The sequence below is a fragment of the Phoxinus phoxinus genome (assembly GCF_949152265.1).
Source record: "Phoxinus phoxinus genome assembly, chromosome: 4".
NCBI classification, from domain to species: domain Eukaryota; kingdom Metazoa; phylum Chordata; class Actinopteri; order Cypriniformes; family Leuciscidae; genus Phoxinus; species Phoxinus phoxinus.
Window position 1 is genome coordinate 12,479,978 of NC_136879.1, and position 19,232 is coordinate 12,499,209.

Here is a 19,232-nt window from a genome sequence, read left to right on the forward strand (position 1 = left end):
CACACACACACACACATAACTTATTTTAAAATGTTCTCAAACCATTATATAGCAAATATCATTACGTAAAGTCAAGTCACTTTTATTTATATAGAGCTTTTTACAGTAAAGATTGTTTCAAAGCAGCTTTACAGAGATAACAGGAGAATAATGCAACAAAGTTTGTTTCCAGATGAAAATATCGTCACAGTCCAGTTTAAGTGAGTTCAGTGATGTTTCACTTTGTTGTAAAAAAGTTATTAATTTAGTTCATTTATATATATATATATAGCCGCTCTGGAGAAAACTGTGGTGTCAGTTCTTGTATATCAATGCAGGCAGATCAATATTATTGTTGAAAATTAAATTTAATGTCCCCAACATTAACATTAACACCACATTATATATATATATATATATATATATATATATATATATTATTATATAGGCCTACCTATTTACCAGTATAGGCTATTTGTGATTTCTATCAAAAATTATATTTTTCTGTATAAGATATTTCCCATAAAAGAGTACTACTGAGTTTCAGGCAAACATTTCTGGCAAAAGACTTTGCGTTATTTCAATATACTGATAATTATATGCTAAAGCCTTAGCCTATTTCCAAATGTTGATACACTTGTCTGGTTTCAGGAAATGACAGGAAGACTGTGTGAAATAATTTTGCCCTGTAATCATACAGGGAAAGGATTAAAAGTTTTTGCCATTTTCAGCTGGAAAACGCAAAGAAATGCATACGTGCATGCAGGGAAAGGGAAAGGGATTAGGCAGTCACATTTTTCATAAGCCTTAATAAATGTTGACTCTAACTCCCACACAGAAATGCTATGCTGATCTCAAATGCTGGTTGCATACTATTGTAAACATAACAAGTCAGTATTCAGTTAAAAAGAAAAAGAAAAAAATGCATCTCATGTCTTCTGTCAATTGTTTACGACAGCCATACTGTGCCAAAGGCCAACGCTCACCTGTGAAATTCTTGGTTGGTGCGTAACAAAAGCACATACACACCGCACACTTTTAAATCCTTGCACTTTTAACGCTCACATGGTCCTGAATGTTGTACACACTTATATATACACAAGTATATATTATGTTTTTATAGTAATTTAAAAAAAGAAAAATTATAAAATATTTTAAGACATTTTTCATTGCTAAAGTTTGTTTGCATTGCTGTCAGGTTGTTCTCACCCAAACTGTTCAAGTGAAAAGAGTTGTTATCTAGTAGCTCCCTCTATCAGCTAAATGCAAGAACTAAAACACACAACACGTGCTGTTCACTTTTGGCACGTACACACAGCACAAAATAATTACTGAATGTAAAAAAAAAAAGAGTAAATGTCTTGAAAATGTATTTGCTGTTTGGCAGTTTGATATTACTCAAAATCTGGGAGCAATCTAACCAGTGAACAGTGTTTTAGCCTTGAAAACAAAAGTGAATCTTTTGAAATACAGATGCATGCGCTGGGAGAACTGATCTAATCTCAGTCGACCCAAAACCAGTCTACAGGATTCAATCTCTATAGCCTTAACTCTTGGCCTGCTGTCACACAATAGCGGATCTGTGGAATGATTATTTACTGTACATCTTCAATTGATGGAAATCAAACATCTTCATGAAATGAAAATATAATGTTTTGGTAATAAGAATAGTGTAATAAAGTATTTATGAATCATTTGTAAACTGTTAGTTTATAGTTCATAAATTATCAACTGTAGTTACAGTAATAGATTAATATATTACAAATAGTGATTTCTTCATTCATTGTTTCTGTAATTAACAAATGATCATTGTTTAATTAGATCATACAGTATGTAAAGAGTTAGAACGGTTCTCAACCTTTTTTGAGCCAGCGCCCCCTATCCGATATCCAGGTCCCTGACCGCCACCCTGCGGTCGAATATTTTAGCCTTCTGCAGTTTGTGCCTTGACACAATCTTGTCTCTGAGTTCTGAATGCAGTTCCTTTGACCATATGTCTTGGTTTTTGCTCTCATATGCATTCTCAGCTGTTAGACCTTATATAGACACATCTTTGTCATTTTGGTGTATGAAGTGTAGACTTATTTATGTATTTAAGGATTTAGACATAAAGCAACATAACAAGAAGTTAAAAAAAAGAATATTCTTTAAATGCACTGTATGGACATGGATCTTTGTCATAAATAATTTTCAAATGAATGGCCTGCCATGAATTCCAACATTGATTTGGAAATTAGATTTTTCTATGATGTTTGAAAATATCCACATCAATATGCAACCATATGGTGTCTATGTGTGGCATATACAGTGGGGCTTGGAAGTTTGTGAACCCTTTAAAATTTTCTGTATTTCTGCATAAATATGACACAAAACAGACAAAGAGAACCCAATCAAAGAAATGAGAAAAAAAGAAAAATGATGTGTGATTGGCAAAAGTATGTGAACCTTTGCTCTTATCTGGTGTGACCCCCTTGTGCAGCAATAACTGCAACTAAATGATCCTGCAGAACTGACTACTGTACATCCAGCCCATTAGTGGGTTTCATCACATTAATTACTTTCTTCAGATCCTTCCACAACATTTCAATTGCATTAAGGTCGGGATTTTGACTTGGCATTCCCAAACATGTAGATGAACAATCCAAGATGGCGTAATGTGCGAGGCGTGTATTCAGTCTGTCCCGTGTATAGTTTTTGTTTTATTGTTTCGGTTTCGATTTTAAAGTTTATTATTATATCCAGACACAAAAATTCAGACGCATAACTCTCCGGTCATATGCTTCTATCCAAGACCAATATTATGTAACGTTAGCCTTGTGCGCGTCTTACTTTTCGCTGAGCCGAGGAGGGGATCCAGCTCCAGGACACCTGCTGTTGCTGACGCTTAAACCAACCACATCGCTGACATATTCCTCGGATGTGCCCCGACTATGGCGGGTTTTTCAGCATGATGAGCTTATCGTGAGTAATTTTCCGGATTCTTGGACCTGCTTGCTTCAGCCCTGGACATCGCTCCTATCATAGGCAGCTGGTTAGCGGATTTGTGGCTGTACAGAAGTACTAACAGTTACATCGGCAGGCTAGCTTTGGTGGCTAACCCTGCCCCCTTACCCGGCTCTCGGGTCCTCGCTGTTTCTCTGCATCTCTGTGACTCGGATCATATATACTCTGCGGGACTCTTGTGACTCACTGGATTACACATTGCAGTGGAATCGCTTCACTAGAACAGTGCTGTGTCGGGAGAAACACGATTGTAGCTTGTTGACGCGGGACCCTGTGCGCATGCGCGACGCTTGGTCGGTGATCGCGCTGGTTCGGTTGTCTTTTCGACTATCAGTATGTCTCGTTTATTGTTGCTTTTGTTATTTATTGTTGCATCATTCCATTGTAAATCACCCATTCATCATGTATCAGGATCCTCTGTTCTTTCAATTCCCCTCTTCTCTATAACCTCATCTGATTTACCTGGTTCCTCTAGAGATATAATTGTCTTTATTGTTACACAATGTTTAGGTTCACCTCCATTTCATATCCAGGCTCTGATATCATTGTGTGTTCATAAAGCTCTGTATACATTCTATTATGCTCATAATCCCATCCCTTTATTTTACATTTCCAAGTGCACTAAACGGCCAGTTTTCACAGTCATCAGCCGGGCTCTTATCCTTCTTCTTCTATTTTCCTCCGGAGACGTTCAGCTAAATCCTGGCCCTGTAACCTCTTTTGGAAACTTAACACCTCATATATTTTCATTTGATGACTTTTGTAATCGTAAAAGTCTTGGTTTCATGCATATTAATATTAGAAGTCTCCTCCCTAAAATTGACTTAGTCACTGCTCTGACACACTCGGCTAACCCTGACATCCTAGCTGTGTCTGAATCTTGGCTTAAGAAATCAATAAAAAATTCAGAAATATCTATTCCAAACTATAATATCTTCCGTCAAGACAGATCTGCAAAAGGGGGCGGAGTTGGAATCTATTGCAGAGATAATCTACAATGCTCCATTGTTCTATCTAGGTCCGCCCCCAAAATGTTTGAGATTTTAATTTTAAAAATCCATTTTTCCAAGGACAAATCACTAACAGTAGCTGCTTGTTATAGACCTCCTTCAGCCCCCAGTTGTGCTATAGACATGCTATGCGAATTGATTGCCCCACACTTATCCTCCGAGTTTTTACTATTAGGAGATTTAAATTTGGACATGTTAAATGTCTCAACAAATTTACAGTCTAAGCTGGATGCACTAAACCTTATACAAATGATTAACGAACCTACTAGATACAATTTAAAATCTGCAAACAAAGGCACTTTGATCGATATAGCGCTCACTAATATGCCTTCAAAATATACACCAGCGGTCTTTAGTCAGGATCTCAGTGATCACTGCCTCATTGCATGTGTTCGTAACGGGTCTGCAGTTAAAAGGCCTTCCCTCATCATCACTAAACGCTCTCTAAAGCACTTCTGTGAACAGGCCTTTCTATTAGATCTTGCCCAGGTATCCTGGAAGGACATTGACCTGATACCATATGTGGAAGACGCCTGGTTCTTCTTTAAGGATGCTTTCATTTCTATCCTGAACAAGCATGCTCCCTTTAAAAAGTTCAGAACAAAAAATAGGCACAGTCCTTGGTTCACTCCGGAATTGACCGCCCTCAGCAAGTACAAAAACATTCTGTGGCGAACTGCATTAGCCTCAAATAACCCTCATGATTTGCAGCTTTTTAAGAAAACCAGAAACCGTTATACACAGGCAGTAAGGGAAGCTAAGGCTAGTTTTTATAAACATAAATTTGCTTCTTGCAGTACCAATTCTAAAAAGTTCTGGGACACAGTCAAATCAATGGAGAACAAGAACACCTCCGCCCAACTGCCCACGGCTTTAAAGTTAGGAGATATTGTCACTACCAATAAGTCCACTATAATAGAGGGATTCAACAAGCACTTTGCTACGGCAGGCCATGTTTTCCATCCAGCTACTTGCTCCCGGGACAACAACACCGTATCTACCTTAGCATCTGGCTCTAGCCCTCCGCAATTCTCATTTGCAGAAATTCAATCTGAAGATGTCTTGAGAGAACTACAGAATCTAGACCCATATAAATCAGCTGGACTTGACAATCTGGACCCCTTCTTTCTGAAAATGTCAGCTGCAATTATTGCCTCTCCCATTACCAGCCTTTTCAATCTCTCATTTGTTTCATCAGAGATACCTAAAGACTGGAAAGCTGCTGCAGTTATCCCCCTATTCAAAGGGGGGGATACTACAGACCCAAACTGTTATAGACCCATCTCCGTCTTGCCCTGCCTCTCAAAAGTCTTTGAAAGCCAAGTCAATAAACAGATAATAGGTCATCTTGAGTTCTACCATTGCCTCTCTGATATGCAATCTGGCTTCAGAGCTGGTCATGGGTGCTCCTCAGCAACACTTAAGGTCCTAAATGATGTTATAACAGCTATTGACCAAAAACAATATTGTGCTGCTGTCTTTATTGACTTGGCCAAAGCTTTCGATTCTGTCAATCACAGTATTCTTATTGGCAGACTCAAGGGCCTGGGTCTTTCAAACAAATGCCTTTCCTGGTTTTCAAATTATTTCTCTGACAGATTTCAGTGTGTTAAGTCCGAGGGCCTGCTGTCAGAGCCCCTGGCTGTCTCTATCGGGGTACCCCAGGGCTCGATTCTTGGACCAATATTATTTTCTGTTTACATTAATGATGTCGCTCGTGCTGTAGGCAACTCTCTTATCCATCTCTACGCAGACGACACCATTTTATACACATCAGGCCCTACATTGGAAAACGTTTTAGAAAAACTCCAAAAGAGTTTTGATGACCTTCAACTTTCCTTTCGAGGCCTCCAATTGTCTTTAAATTCTGGTAAAACAAAATGCATGATTTTCAACCGGTCACGTTCTGCACCTTCTTGCCCAATAAACATCACCACCCTGGATGGGTCTAAGCTGGAAAATGTGGAGAAATACAAATATTTAGGGGTCTGGCTAGACCCCTCACTCTCTTTTCAGATCCACATAAACCATCTACAGTCTAAGATCAAGTCCAGGATCGGCTTTTTATTTCGAAATAGAGCCTCATTTACTATCTCTGCAAAACAGGCCCTTGTGAAAATGACCGTCATCCCAATACTTGACTTCAGTGATGTTGTCTATAGAACTGCATCCAATTCTCTACTCAAGAAATTGGATGTTGTTTATCACAGTGCCATTCGTTTTGTTACTAAAGCCCCATACAACACCCACCACTGCACTCTTTACTCAATAGTTGGATGGCCTTCGTTACACACCAGACGCCTAAATCATTGGCTCCAGTTAATCTACAAGTCCTTACTAGGTAAAACACCATCTTATCTAAGCACTTTAATAACCATATCTGTACCTACACTTAACCTGCGTTCGAGTAGATATATTTCTTTAGTTGCTACAAAAACTCGCACCTCATTTGGCCGTTTTTCTTTCAAATTTTCAGCTGCAAATGATTGGAACACTTTACAAAAATCTCTCAAACTCGAATCCCTTGTTCCTGTCACTACTTTTAAAACACTACTCTCCAACTTACTGACAGATCATTGTACATGTTGACGCTCTTTGCTTGTTAATGTTTTAGCACAGTCAACAAAGCCTCAACGTATTTTGCACATATTCAATTGAATTCAACTAAAACTATTTGCACATTACTATTAAGTCTGGATTATACTATTATTCTATTGATATTCCTCTCGCACTGCCACTTTACATTTTTAAACAATCTACTTTTAACTTCTTATTAATTTTTAAATGTCTTCTATATGTATGATTGTGTATTTGAATGTTTGTATGCTGTGTGTAACTTTGTTGCCTTGCACCTTCTGCCTTATCTTGGCCAGGTCGCGGTTGCAAATGAGAACTTGTTCTCAACCGATTAACCTGGTTAAATAAAGGTGAAATAAAATAAATAAAAATAAAACATTAGCTCTGCTCTTCTTTATCCATTCTTTGGCAGAATGACTTGTGTGCTTGGGGTCGTCGTCTTGCTGCATGATCTACTTGCTCCTGAGATTCAGTTCACGGACAGATGTCCTGACATTTTTCTTTAGTATTTGCTGGTATATTTCAGAATTATTTTTTCCATCTTATGCTGGAATGCAGTGTTTTTCTTTCTCATTTAAACCAAAAAGTTATATATTTCGTCTTATCCGTCCACAAAGCATTTGGTAACACTTTATTTTGATGGTCCCTTTTGAACATTCTGTTAACTAAGTAACTTTTTAACTACATGTCAACTAGCTCTCATTACAGTATTAGCAGACTGTCTGCTTAATATCTGCTAACTCTTTATTATGATGGTCTTCCAACAGACATTATACTGACTACAAGTAACTTTGCAACTACATGTTAGCTTATTCTAATCCTAACCCTTCCAGTCTACTAATACTCTAATGAGATTTAGTACAAGTGCAACGTTACTTATAGTCAACAGAATGTGTTAAAGGTACCATTAAAATTGAAACCAAGCATTTTCCCAATAGCCCTCTGGCTTGTCCACATGATTTTTAGCAAACTGCAGATGGAGAGCAGTGACTTTCTCCTCCCAACTCTGCCAATCACAGCATGGTTGTTCAGTGTTCTCCTGATGGTGGACTCATGAACATTAACATGAGCCGATGTGAGAAACCTGAGAGTTGAGAGTTGCTTAGAAGTTACCCTGGGATCCTTTGTGACCTTGTGGACTATTACACTTCTTGCGTCTTGGAGTGATCTTTGTTGGTCGACCACTCCTTGGTTTTGGTGACAATGGTCTTGAATTTCCTCCATTGTACACAGCCTGTCTGACTGTGGATTTGTGGAGTCCAAACGCTTTAGAGATGGTTGTATCCCTTTTCAGTCTGGTGAGCAACAACAACCCTTTTTCTGAGTTCCTCAGAAATCTCCTTTGTCCATGCCACGGTACACTTCCACAAACATTGTGAAGATCAGACTTTTTGATATATCCCTGTTCTTTAAAAAGAAAGGACTAAATAAAAGTACACACTGACACCTGACTATCAATACATTGACTGAAAACATCTCAGAACAGGTGGACCCTAATTTCACCTTCAAATTAACAGCTAATTTTAGAGGTTCAGTTTTGACATTCAAATATTTGTAATATTGGATAATTTTCCTGAATAATTAAATGATTATATATAATAACGATTTAAATTAATTCGTCTTTGTCTCTAGGATACGTACCAAAAACTTTTAAGCTGGCTATGATTAAACCGCTTGTTAAAAAAACACAACTTGATCCTACAGAATTAGTCAATTACAGGCCGATCTCTAATCTGCCATTTCTGTCAAAGAAATCCTCACAACTGTGTACCTTTCTAGAAATAAATGATATCTGCGAGGATTTTCAGTCCAGATTTAGACCGTACCATAGTACCAACACAGCTCTTGTTAGAGTCACAAATGATTTGCTCTTATCATCCGATCGTGGTAGGACCGCTGCTGTTCACTCTGTACATGCTACCATTATGAGATATCATTAGGAGACATGGAATTAGCTTTCACTGTTATGCCGATGATACTCAGCTGTATATTTCTTCAAAACCTAACGAAACTTACCAATTCACAAAATTAACGGAATGCATAGCTGATATAAAAAATTGGATGACTAGTAATTTCCTACTACTAAATTCTGAAAAAAACGGAGATTCTAATTATTGTACAAAAAACTTCCACACGTAATAACCTAGAACACTTGATGGCTGCTCTGTTAAGTCTTCGTCGTCGGTTAGGAACCTGGGTGTGCTCTTTGACACCAATCTTACATTTGAAAGTCATGTGTCTATTATCTGTAAAACCGCATTTTTCCATCTTAAAAATATATCTAAATCACGCCATATGCTCTCATTGACAAATGCGGAACAATTAGTTCATGCATTCATGACCTCAAGGCTAGATTATTGTAATGCTCTACTGGGTGGTTGCCCTGCACGCTTAATAAACAAACTACAGCTAGTTCAAAACGCAGCAGCTCGAGTTCTTACCAGAACTAGGAAGTATGACCATATTAGCCCCGTTCTGTCAACACTGTATTGGCATAACATTGTATAAATGTTAAAATATTGCTGATTACTTACAAAGCACTAAATGGTTTAGCTCCGCAGTACTTGAGCGAGCTCTTAACGCATTGTAGTCTTTCACGTCTATTGCGATCTCAAATTCCGGCCAGTTAATAATACCTAGAATATCAAAATCGACTGCTGGCGGTAGATCCTTTTCCTACTTAGCACCAAAACTTTGGAACAGTCTTCCTACCATTGTCCGGGAAGCAGACACACTCTGTCAGTTCAAATCTAGATTAAAGACACATCTCTTTGACCTAGCATTCACATAATGCATTATAGACTTCTATAACTCAATGTTACGCTGAATAGATTAGGTCAGCCGGAACTGGGAACACTTCCCTTATATCCTGATGTACTCGTTACATCATAAGAAGAATGGCATCTACGCTAATTTTAGTGTATTTGTTTATCCCGAGGTTTTCCCGCAGTCTGCCGGATCCAGGCCGTATCCAGATCTGACGAAGGACCTTCGCCTGGACCCGATGACAACGCAGTGCTGAAGTGCCAACTAGTCTCTCCCTATGGAGGATCCCTTACCACTCTATAGATAAAGTGCTGTGGGGAAATTTGGTTCTCGTATCTAGTGATAAAATAAAATAAAATTCTGTATCAAATTTATAGGCAGGACAAGTAGTTTGTTTAGGCTTGGTTTGTAGGGAATTACAAACCTGCGCACATATATTCAAATGCGCATGACTATATAATTAATTATTAATGCGCACGTGAGCGTCATCAGCGTTTATTACAGGTTCGCGTTTAAAGTCTGTGTAGAGAGAACGGTGTCGTCTTAGCGGCCCCTAATTTAATAACTAATTATCGTTGCGACGGAAGTGAATCAATCAAAACTAACTTTAGCTGAAAAATAACATTATTCAAGAACCGCTATAAAGCCAAAACAATCTGTTACCTTAAATTATCCGTTTATCTCTTTAAAGCAGCTTCGAAACAATCTACATTGCTAAAAGCGCTATATAAATGAAGATGACTTGACTTGACTTGAAACACATCAATATTCATGGTGGTTCATGCCTACCTCGCATACAACTTTCTTACACAAAATATGTCTTAAAAATTTTAAATCAATATATTGTTTTATCTGAACGAGTATTCAGGATGATTTTCACATAGTTTTGAAGCAAATATTCTAGGCTACGGGATACAATTTTCAAGAGTCTTGTGAAGAAATAATCAGTTTTACAAATGTAAACGTAAAATGTAAATGTAAGAAATAATCAGTTTGGGTTTCATGACCTTATTTCAGTGACACATTTTTTTTTTTCACAAACCACCCATAAATATCATTATCACAAAACTACAAACTTTTACATACATGCTGCTGACATATTATTGTAGCAGAGTTTGTGCTGAATGCAGTGTAATACGACTTTAGCCATGAAAATGTCACAAGTAACAGAAATAAGCGCAAATGTCAGAGCATGTCAGAACACCTCCAGGACCCAGAAAACACCTCAGACCCCAGAGGGTTAATAACTAATGATCTTTGCAATGGAAGTGAATAGATAACTTTAGCTGGACAATATCTTTACTCTAGAGCTGCTGTAAAGCCAAAACAATCACTGTTACTTTAATTTCCTATAAGCTGCTTTGAAACAATCTATTTTGTCAAAAGTGCTATATAAATGAAGTTAAGTTGACTTTACTTGGACCCCCTTTTGCCTTTATTCATCACGGCATAGATTCAACAAGGTGCTGGAAACATTCTTCAGAGATTTTGGTCCTATTGACAGGATATCATCACGCAGTTGCTACAGATTTGTCGTCTGCACATCCATGATGAGAATCTCCTGTTCCTCCACATCCCAAAGCTGCTCTATTGGATCGAGATGTGGTGACTGTGAAGGCCATTTGAGTTTAGTGAACTCCTTTTCATGTTCAAGAAACTAGTTTGAGATTATTTGAGCTTTGTGTTATGCTGTGATACCCTGCTGGAAGAGGCCATCTGGAAATGGTACACTGTGGTCGTAAATGGATGGACATGGTCAGCAAAAATACTCAGGAAGGCCGTGGCGTTTGAATTATGCTCAATTGGTACTAAGGGGCCCAAAGTGTTGGGGTGATGAGTGTTTCATTTAGTTGGGCAGTTTGAAACAAATATGATCAGGTGATATAGTTTTCATCATCAAAAGGTAGAACCAAAAGTGGTAATTTGTTATTAATAGATTTTATTCACCAACCATTTTTTCTTGCAACAGATCACACACGTTGCGGATGCTGCTGTCATTGTTTTTGGCGTATACCTACCAGCGCAACATCATTGTCATAGAAACCAATGCAGATATTCTGGAAAATGAAAGAGCGGCATGGACACACAAATCGGATCTGAACATTTGTGATACACAATATGGACGTCAATTATTTTAGATCAGATTCCAATCGGATACACAAATAATATGACCTGGACTGACAGTTTGAATGTATAAAGGTGACTGGACGACGTCTCTAAGTTATATTATTTATTTATATAGTGATATTTTTGTCAGGGCCAAAGCCTTTTTGACAGTGTCCAGACATGTAGTGCACTAGTGCTGTGGGCGACCCACGGTCCAGTCCCGGCTTGTGGTCTTTACCGGCTCCCACTCCCCTTTGCTTCTCTCGTTGTCTCTCCTCTCAAAATTGTATATGCTGTCAATATATGCAATATATGTTAATAATGTATTTTTTCATGTCTAAGTAATGAATGAAAAATGTAAGTGTGTTAGAACCTCACACACAGAAAGAATGCCTATGATTACTGCTGAGATCCCATTGGATTATGTCTTACTCCTGAAGACATTTACATTTAGTCATTTAGCAGACGCCTTTATCCAAAGCGACTTACAACTGAGGACTACAGCAAGCGAGTCATCGTGAAGAGGCAAAAAATAACGCAAGAAGTGCTCAAAATACAAAGTTCTGGCATTGCTCAGAGTAGCATAAGCCAAAACAAGGGAGGGTAAAGGAGAGGGTTTTTTTTTTCAAGACAAAGAGATGAATTGTCCCTTTTCAAAGAGCAGTGATTCAGCAGATCTCAAGGTTATCTGGAGAAGTGGACACATGAGACACTAGTGGAGTTTCATTTAAATGTGGAACAAAAATGTATTCTTTTATATAATGCCAAGGTATGCAGGTGTAGAAAGACCAGAACAGAAATCTGAACCGTAATCACTGGGGCTGAAGGAAGAAAGAAATATGTTATGTATTTTTAATGCATTGCGTGTGTGTGTGTGTGTGTGTGTGTGTGTGTGTGTGGTCCTGGTAAACACGTTATGGGAATAAAATGTCCCCAGAAATATGGCAATATACAAAATAGTTGGTCTTGTGGGGACATGTTTTGGTCCCCATGAGGAAAATAGCTTATAAATCCTTTTTTTGACAATGTAAAAATGCAGAAAATGTTCAGTGATGGGCAGGTTTATGGGTATTTCTAATTTTCTCATTTATTTCTAATAACATTGAAATATTATTAATACAATACTAACGACGACATATGATACATTATGCTATCCGGTAACACTTTATAATAACTGCACGCTATTAATCATTAGTTAAGTAGGATTAAGTATGAGATTAAGTATTTATTATTAAGTATTAGTTATAATAAAACATTCATAGACATTAATAAGCAGTTTATAAATACAGCTATAAATGCTTTATTCTTGATTTAAAAGCGTATCTATAATGTGTTTAATAATTGTATTGTCCTTTCTAAATGAAGGATAGCATTATTTACAAACCAGTTATTTTGGAGTTGGCAGTGATTCGATTCGACTTAGAAATTGTAAGTAAATGTAGTAAATTCAGGTAGTTATAAAACATTTAGTAGTGGTCAGTTAACTGTTTGAGAGCTCATCTAAAGTGAGGACTAGTTATGCTAGATTTAAAGGCTCATTTGTCTTTGAAACTGAAAAAATAAACAAACACAACACAGTGACACAGAACATAGACATAATAACAGCCTTTAAATCTCCTTCGTAAATGCTTTACAAGGCATAACTAGTCCTCACTTTAGATGAGCTCACAACAATAGTAACTGACCACTACTAAATGCTTTAAAACTACCTGCATTAACCCTGAATTACAGTAGAAATACATGTTATTAAAGCAGTTACTAACACACTAAGTAACTATTACTATATGTCTGAATAATAAGATGTATGAATGTACATTTAAATAGTTTATTAATCATTTACTTACTAAGTGATCTTATGAACCACTGACAACTCCTAAATAACTGGTGTGTAAATAATGCAATACTTCATTTATAAATGATAATTGAGCATTAATAAAGTATGAAAATACAATTATTAAACACATAACAGATATGCTTTTAAATCAAGAATAAAGCATGTATAGCTGCATTTAGAAACTTCTTATTAATGTCTCTTAATGCGTTATAAATGATGAATTAACTGTTTACTAATGCTTAACTAATGATTAATAACGTGCAGTTATTATAAAGTGTTACCAGCTATTCTTCTATTTCCCCTATTTTCTTATGTCACTAAACAATTACATAACAGGCATACAAATATGTAACAATCCAGATATGAAGCATTTGAGAGGATCATTTGAATAATTCCACCCAGTTACAAGAAAAGTGCTTAAAAAGCCCCAGTCTCTCTTGTACCACACAAAACATGATGCCATCTAAGACTCCACCTTCCATCTTCTCTTAGCAGTATAAAGAAGGTAGAAACTTTATCTCTCTCTCTCCCTCTCTCTCTCTCTCTCTCCCTCTCTCCCCCCCCTTTCTCTCTTTCACCGTTTCTTCATTTAAGCAAGTCTTCAAGTCTAAGGACAGCTCTAATATCAGAGCTAATGTTCAGCGTTTAGTCCTGGATAGCGAGCACCACGGTCTGTGAAACTGCACATCGCAGAGAAGCACAATGGCTTCAGCCGGCCTGGAGATCCTGGGGATGATCCTGACTGTGGCGGGGTGGCTCGGCGTGATGGTCGCCTGCTGCTTGCCCATGTGGAGAGTAGCGGCGTACATAGGCCAGAACATCGTCATCACACAGATCGTGTGGGAAGGTTTGTGGATGAGCTGCGTGGTGCAAAGCACAGGACAGATGCACTGCCGAGTGTACGACTCCATGCTGGGGCTCCCGGACGAGCTGCAGGCTGGCCGCGCGCTCACCGTCGTCAGCACGCTGCTCGGGGTGGTGGGCATGGCTCTGGCCGTGGCGGGGGCAAAGTGCACCAACTGCACCTCGGATGCCTCCAGCAAGCCACGCATCATGATGGCAGCGGGGGGCACGTTCATAACCTGTGGGCTGCTGCTGTTAGTGGCCGTCTGTTGGACAGCTAACGGCATCGTCATGGATTTTCACAACCCGCTTCTAGAGGAGACGCAAAAGAGGGAGTTTGGGAACTCGCTGTACTTCGGATGGGGTGCCTCCTGCCTGCTGATCCTAGGTGGAGCCATTTTGTCTTGTTCCTGCACCTCAAAAGCACAGAACAATGCCGTGCCGACAAGAGTGGACTACTCGGGGGTCAAATCCCTCTCTGTGAATGGATATGACAGGAGAGACTATGTTTGAGGGCTCTGGATCTGTGCACATGAAGGACCTCCTTGAGGGAAAAGCCAACAAGTCTGCTAAATGACAAGCATTCAAATGTCAACAGCAAGTGAATGATCGATGCTGAATCTTGAATACCAACATGGCAGATATACAATTAGTATTATTGTTTTTGTTTATTAATGTTGCAAGAACTAAGTTTAATTGTAATTGTGTCTTTTGATCCAGACGCTAGGTGATAATCAGTAGCTCTTTGACTCACTGAAATGATTATAATAGATGCTTTTCCATTCAAACTGCAAGATTAATTAAATGATCAATGAACATGATTTTATTGAAACAGACATTGGTCTGTTTATCAATAAGTATTTTACCAATTTTGCTAAATGGGTAACAATTTATTTTGATGGTCCCTTTTGAACAGTCTGTTGACTATAAGTAACTTTGAAACTACATGTCAACTAGCTCTCATTAGAGTATTAGTAGACTTTCTGCTTAATATCTGCTAACTCTTTATTGTGATGCTCCTCCAACAGACATCACTGACTTTGAGTAACTTTGCAACTACATGTCAATTTATTCTAACCCTAACCCTTCCAGTCTACTAATACTCTAATGAGATTTAGTAGACACAAGGTGCAAACTTACTTATACAAATGTGTTGAAGGGACCATCAAAATAAAGTGAAATCGCTAAATGCTAGATTTTGTCAAAAACAAAAAATACATATAGCCTATATTGGTGGATTACAAACTAAAGTGTACATCTGAAATTAATGCATTTATTTGAAGGAAAACATCAATACATGTTGTTTTCGACTTTTTCACCTTTCCCCCTCAAAGTCTATCAAAGTTTATAACATTGAATCATGGACGAACTATGGAAACAAAGTACTTGGAAAACTCAGAAACTAGAGTGAAGCAAAGAGTGCACTTTATCATCATTCGTAATCAACCCTACTCTTAAAGGTCTACCACAAATATAAATGATACTCTCCCAGTTGGGAACGGAGACAATGCGCTGGTTGTTCTGGTAAATCTCTAAACCTCTTTGTTCCCGATCCTTTAGTCAGGAGAGCGTAACTGAGACTATGGAAAGATAAACTCACCTGCCTTATTGCTCAGAGGAGCTAGATAATTACTCTTTTTACTCTAGTGTTTGGTAATTAGGAAAATATGTAAAGATTTTGTGGGTTATTATGCTAACCTTCTTTTGCAGCTCATTAAATATTATCATTCGAAGTACTGTAACGTATTTTGTTTACTGCTCATTTCAGTTGAAATATTGACAGATGATATAAAACAAATGTGTCTGAATTAATTATTGTTTCATGCCACAAAACAGCAATGTTAGCGCACATTTGATGCAATAGATTTGAACATACTTTTGCACACAGAAAAGATGCCAATTCCACTTGTTCCTTACTATCATACTCCTAAATAAATAACCACTGCAAAGGTTAAAGCAAGGTCACAAGACTTTGCATACCTATGCATGACTGATTAGAGTTTGAGTGTGTGTGTATAATGTGTGTGTGAGAGAGAGAGAGAGAGAGAGAGAGAGAGAGAGAGCTGAATATGCATATTTGTGATGCTGTTTAGATTAGATAGACTCTGTTATTGAGTGGCCTTGTGGAGCTGATAGCAGCTAAAGACATGCTCTCATGCATCAGTGGACTGTATTGCTCCTTCTCAAGTGAATCCTGAAGAATCAACTCCCCAAGTTGAATGATCAATCTCAAACGAATCTCTGCTCATAGTATCCAAACAAAATGATGAAATATCATCATTTATAATTGTGTATAATTGTGGTATACTTGCGTCCACATTTCAAGCATGCTTTCTAATCTCACACCGTTGGAATTTTTGTTCAAAAGTGTGGTCTTGCCGGTTATCCTTTAACCAGTCCCCGCTGGGCTTTTGTTATCTATCCACTATTTGGTCTCGGAGTGGGAAATACCAGATGAAGACAGCTAAATCATTAAACAAACTTGTTTCCTAGCCAAGGTTAAGCTCACTCAAAAACCAGCAAAGTTTAGCCAATCCCCCCAGACTTTTTCCAGCATAACTCCACCTTCCTCACCGTTGCCATTATAAAGCCTTCATTGTGCTGAGAGCCTTTCCTTAGCGAATGCAACCTGTGAGTTTATATCCCGGCACGTTCTTCCAGCCTAAGTGATCAGAATGGCAGCTCTTGGGTTAGAGATACTAGGGGTCACCCTGGCTGTGTTAGGTTGGATTGTGGGCATTGTGTCTTGCGCTTTACCCATGTGGAGGGTGACGGCTTTCATCGGGGTGAACATTGTAACGGCGCAGACCATATGGGAAGGAATCTGGATGAGCTGTGTGGTGCAGAGCACTGGCCAGATGCAGTGCAAAGTCTACGACTCCATGCTGGCCCTCAGCTCAGACCTGCAGGCGGCCCGGGCTCTGTGCGTGATCGCCATCGTGACGGGAGTACTGGCGCTCATGCTCTCTATTTTGGGGGCCAAGTGCACTAAATGCCTAGAAGAGGAGCGTGCCAAAGCCAGAGTTATGATCGCCGCTGGAGTCACCTTCATCTGTGCTGCGGTCATGCACTTGATCCCTGTGTGTTGGTCTGCGCACAGTATCATCAGAGCCTTCTACAACCCCATAGTCATTGAGGCACAGAAAAGGGAGATAGGTGCGTCTCTGTACCTGGGCTGGGCGTCCAGTGCCCTCCTGCTCCTCGGCGGGGGCCTCCTCTGCTGCAGCTGCCCCCCACAGCAGGAGAATAGGTACGGTCCGCCCAGCAGGATGGTTTACTCCGTCGCACGTTCTGTACCACCCACTGGCTTTGACAAACAGAATTATGTGTGAACAAACGTACTCTTTTTGAACAGAAAATGCGGCGACACAGTATAAGACAATGTGCAGTGAGATCTGTCGCTTTGCCATTCAAATGTATTTGCTGTGCTCTCTTTTGTTTGGTGGTGTTACCCAGTTTATTCAACCAGTTTTGAAGAATTGCAAGTATTACATTATTTCTAATGAGCACATCTATATATATGTTTATAACCGTGCGTGTAAAATGATGTTGTAATTATTAGTACTGTGTTTTTACTAATAATTAAAGATTCTCTTCAGTGTTTCAATATATTTTTGCAAACATTTCAGTACATGTGTTTACATGATATATGAGCTCATGTTCAAGTGTGCCACTCTCTGTTGTTTGCTGGAGGGTGTTTTTTTATTAACCAATAAAAACAGTATATTAAAAGTAATAGTTGTTAAAAATATAAATGAGTGTTTATCTATATTCCGTGTTTTTTTCTGGTTGTAACTAAAATGCACTGAACAAACTTACTGTGCCATCTTTGTTGAGTTGTCTAGTATGAAACACAGACAGTTACAGAACCTCAATGATGAGGTGATGAGTTGAATCGTCTGTCACTACCTTGTTATTCACCTGTTTCCAAGATCTACTCGCTCTGCACAAGAATCTTGTCTTTGTCCGGGCCCGAACTGTCCAAGTGGTTCCCAGACAATGGGTCTGTTTCAGGGATGAAGATGAGGCGCTGGGTCATGGAGTGTAACACAAATCTCTTTGTGCTTTGTGCATTTAATAATGGACCTTTGAGAACATCCATGCAGCCTGAAGATCGAGGACTCTAACATTGAGAGTATTATGCCATCCATAAAGTATAAGACAGAGCTTCACATGTCCATATATTTAAACACTTAGTGTCATGTCTCTACACTTGTTTGTTAAAGCACATTTTAAGTCATCATAGGGCAGCAACTTCATGAATGCCAACAGACATGTTCTGCATCCACATTCGTTCCCTATTTCCCACTATATGCATCAGCCATTTTGTAGGGCTGTCCGGATTCCAAGGGAACAGTTTTATTCCCTACAGTATATTTTTGCACTTTGATTTATGGCGTGCAACCTATATAGATTTGCCAGTGATGTATTCCCTATAATCTAATGCAAAGAGGACTGACAAGTTTTAAAAGAAATGCATGTCCGCTATTATATTTCTTGACTAATTTACTGAGGTAATGTATTATTGTTATGGGAGGAAATATAATTTTGTGGATGATTTAAATATTCAGTTATTTAGGTAACATGTCTAGTCATTGAATGCTGTTATGTTATGTCTGATGTTCTCTGATCATATGATACACTTCTTGGAAAATAATGTTTCTAGATACTAAGATAATAAATTCAATTATTCAAATGTGTTTTTATTTATTTATCATATATTAATTATTATTATTATATCATATCAAACATGACAAACGGAACAACACTTTAGAGTCCTCTCTGGTGCACAATAATTACGTCAATGTCTAAAAATTTAAAAATGAAAAGATAGATAGTTGTACCTTTTGGATTTCTAATTTTGGACTATATGGCGTTTAATATTTAAGGACTATTGATTGAGGGAACAAGCTATTGTCAAGATGTTCAGTTAAAACCAAACATCAGATTTAGAAATATAATATTATTCAAGTGAATTGATCTTGGAATGATTGTAAGTGCTTATTTCCTGGAATTGTCCTGCACAATGTCTGTGAAAAACAAAATAACAAACAAACAAACAACTATATACAAGTGAGCTCCACTTCTGTGTGTGCATTGATAATGAGAGACAT

The 19,232-nt window shown here is 38.3% G+C and overlaps 2 protein-coding genes across 2 annotated transcripts; both read left to right on the forward strand.

Moving 5' to 3' along the window:
• Window positions 1-13,977: 13,977 nt before the first annotated feature.
• LOC306996763 (claudin-9) lies at window positions 13,978-14,631 on the forward strand (the record flags this gene model as incomplete). Its single annotated transcript, XM_079609619.1, has 1 exon — window positions 13,978-14,631. One exon carries the CDS (start codon window positions 13,978-13,980, stop codon window positions 14,629-14,631), a length of 654 nt encoding a protein of 217 aa, XP_079465745.1.
• Window positions 14,632-16,692: 2,061 nt separating this feature from the next.
• Window positions 16,693-18,748, forward strand: LOC306996761 (claudin-4-like). The gene has a single exon (XM_079609617.1). The coding sequence runs from the start codon at window positions 16,794-16,796 to the stop codon at window positions 17,448-17,450; it is 657 nt and encodes a 218-aa protein (XP_079465743.1). The 5' UTR covers window positions 16,693-16,793; the 3' UTR covers window positions 17,451-18,748.
• Window positions 18,749-19,232: the final 484 nt, after the last annotated feature.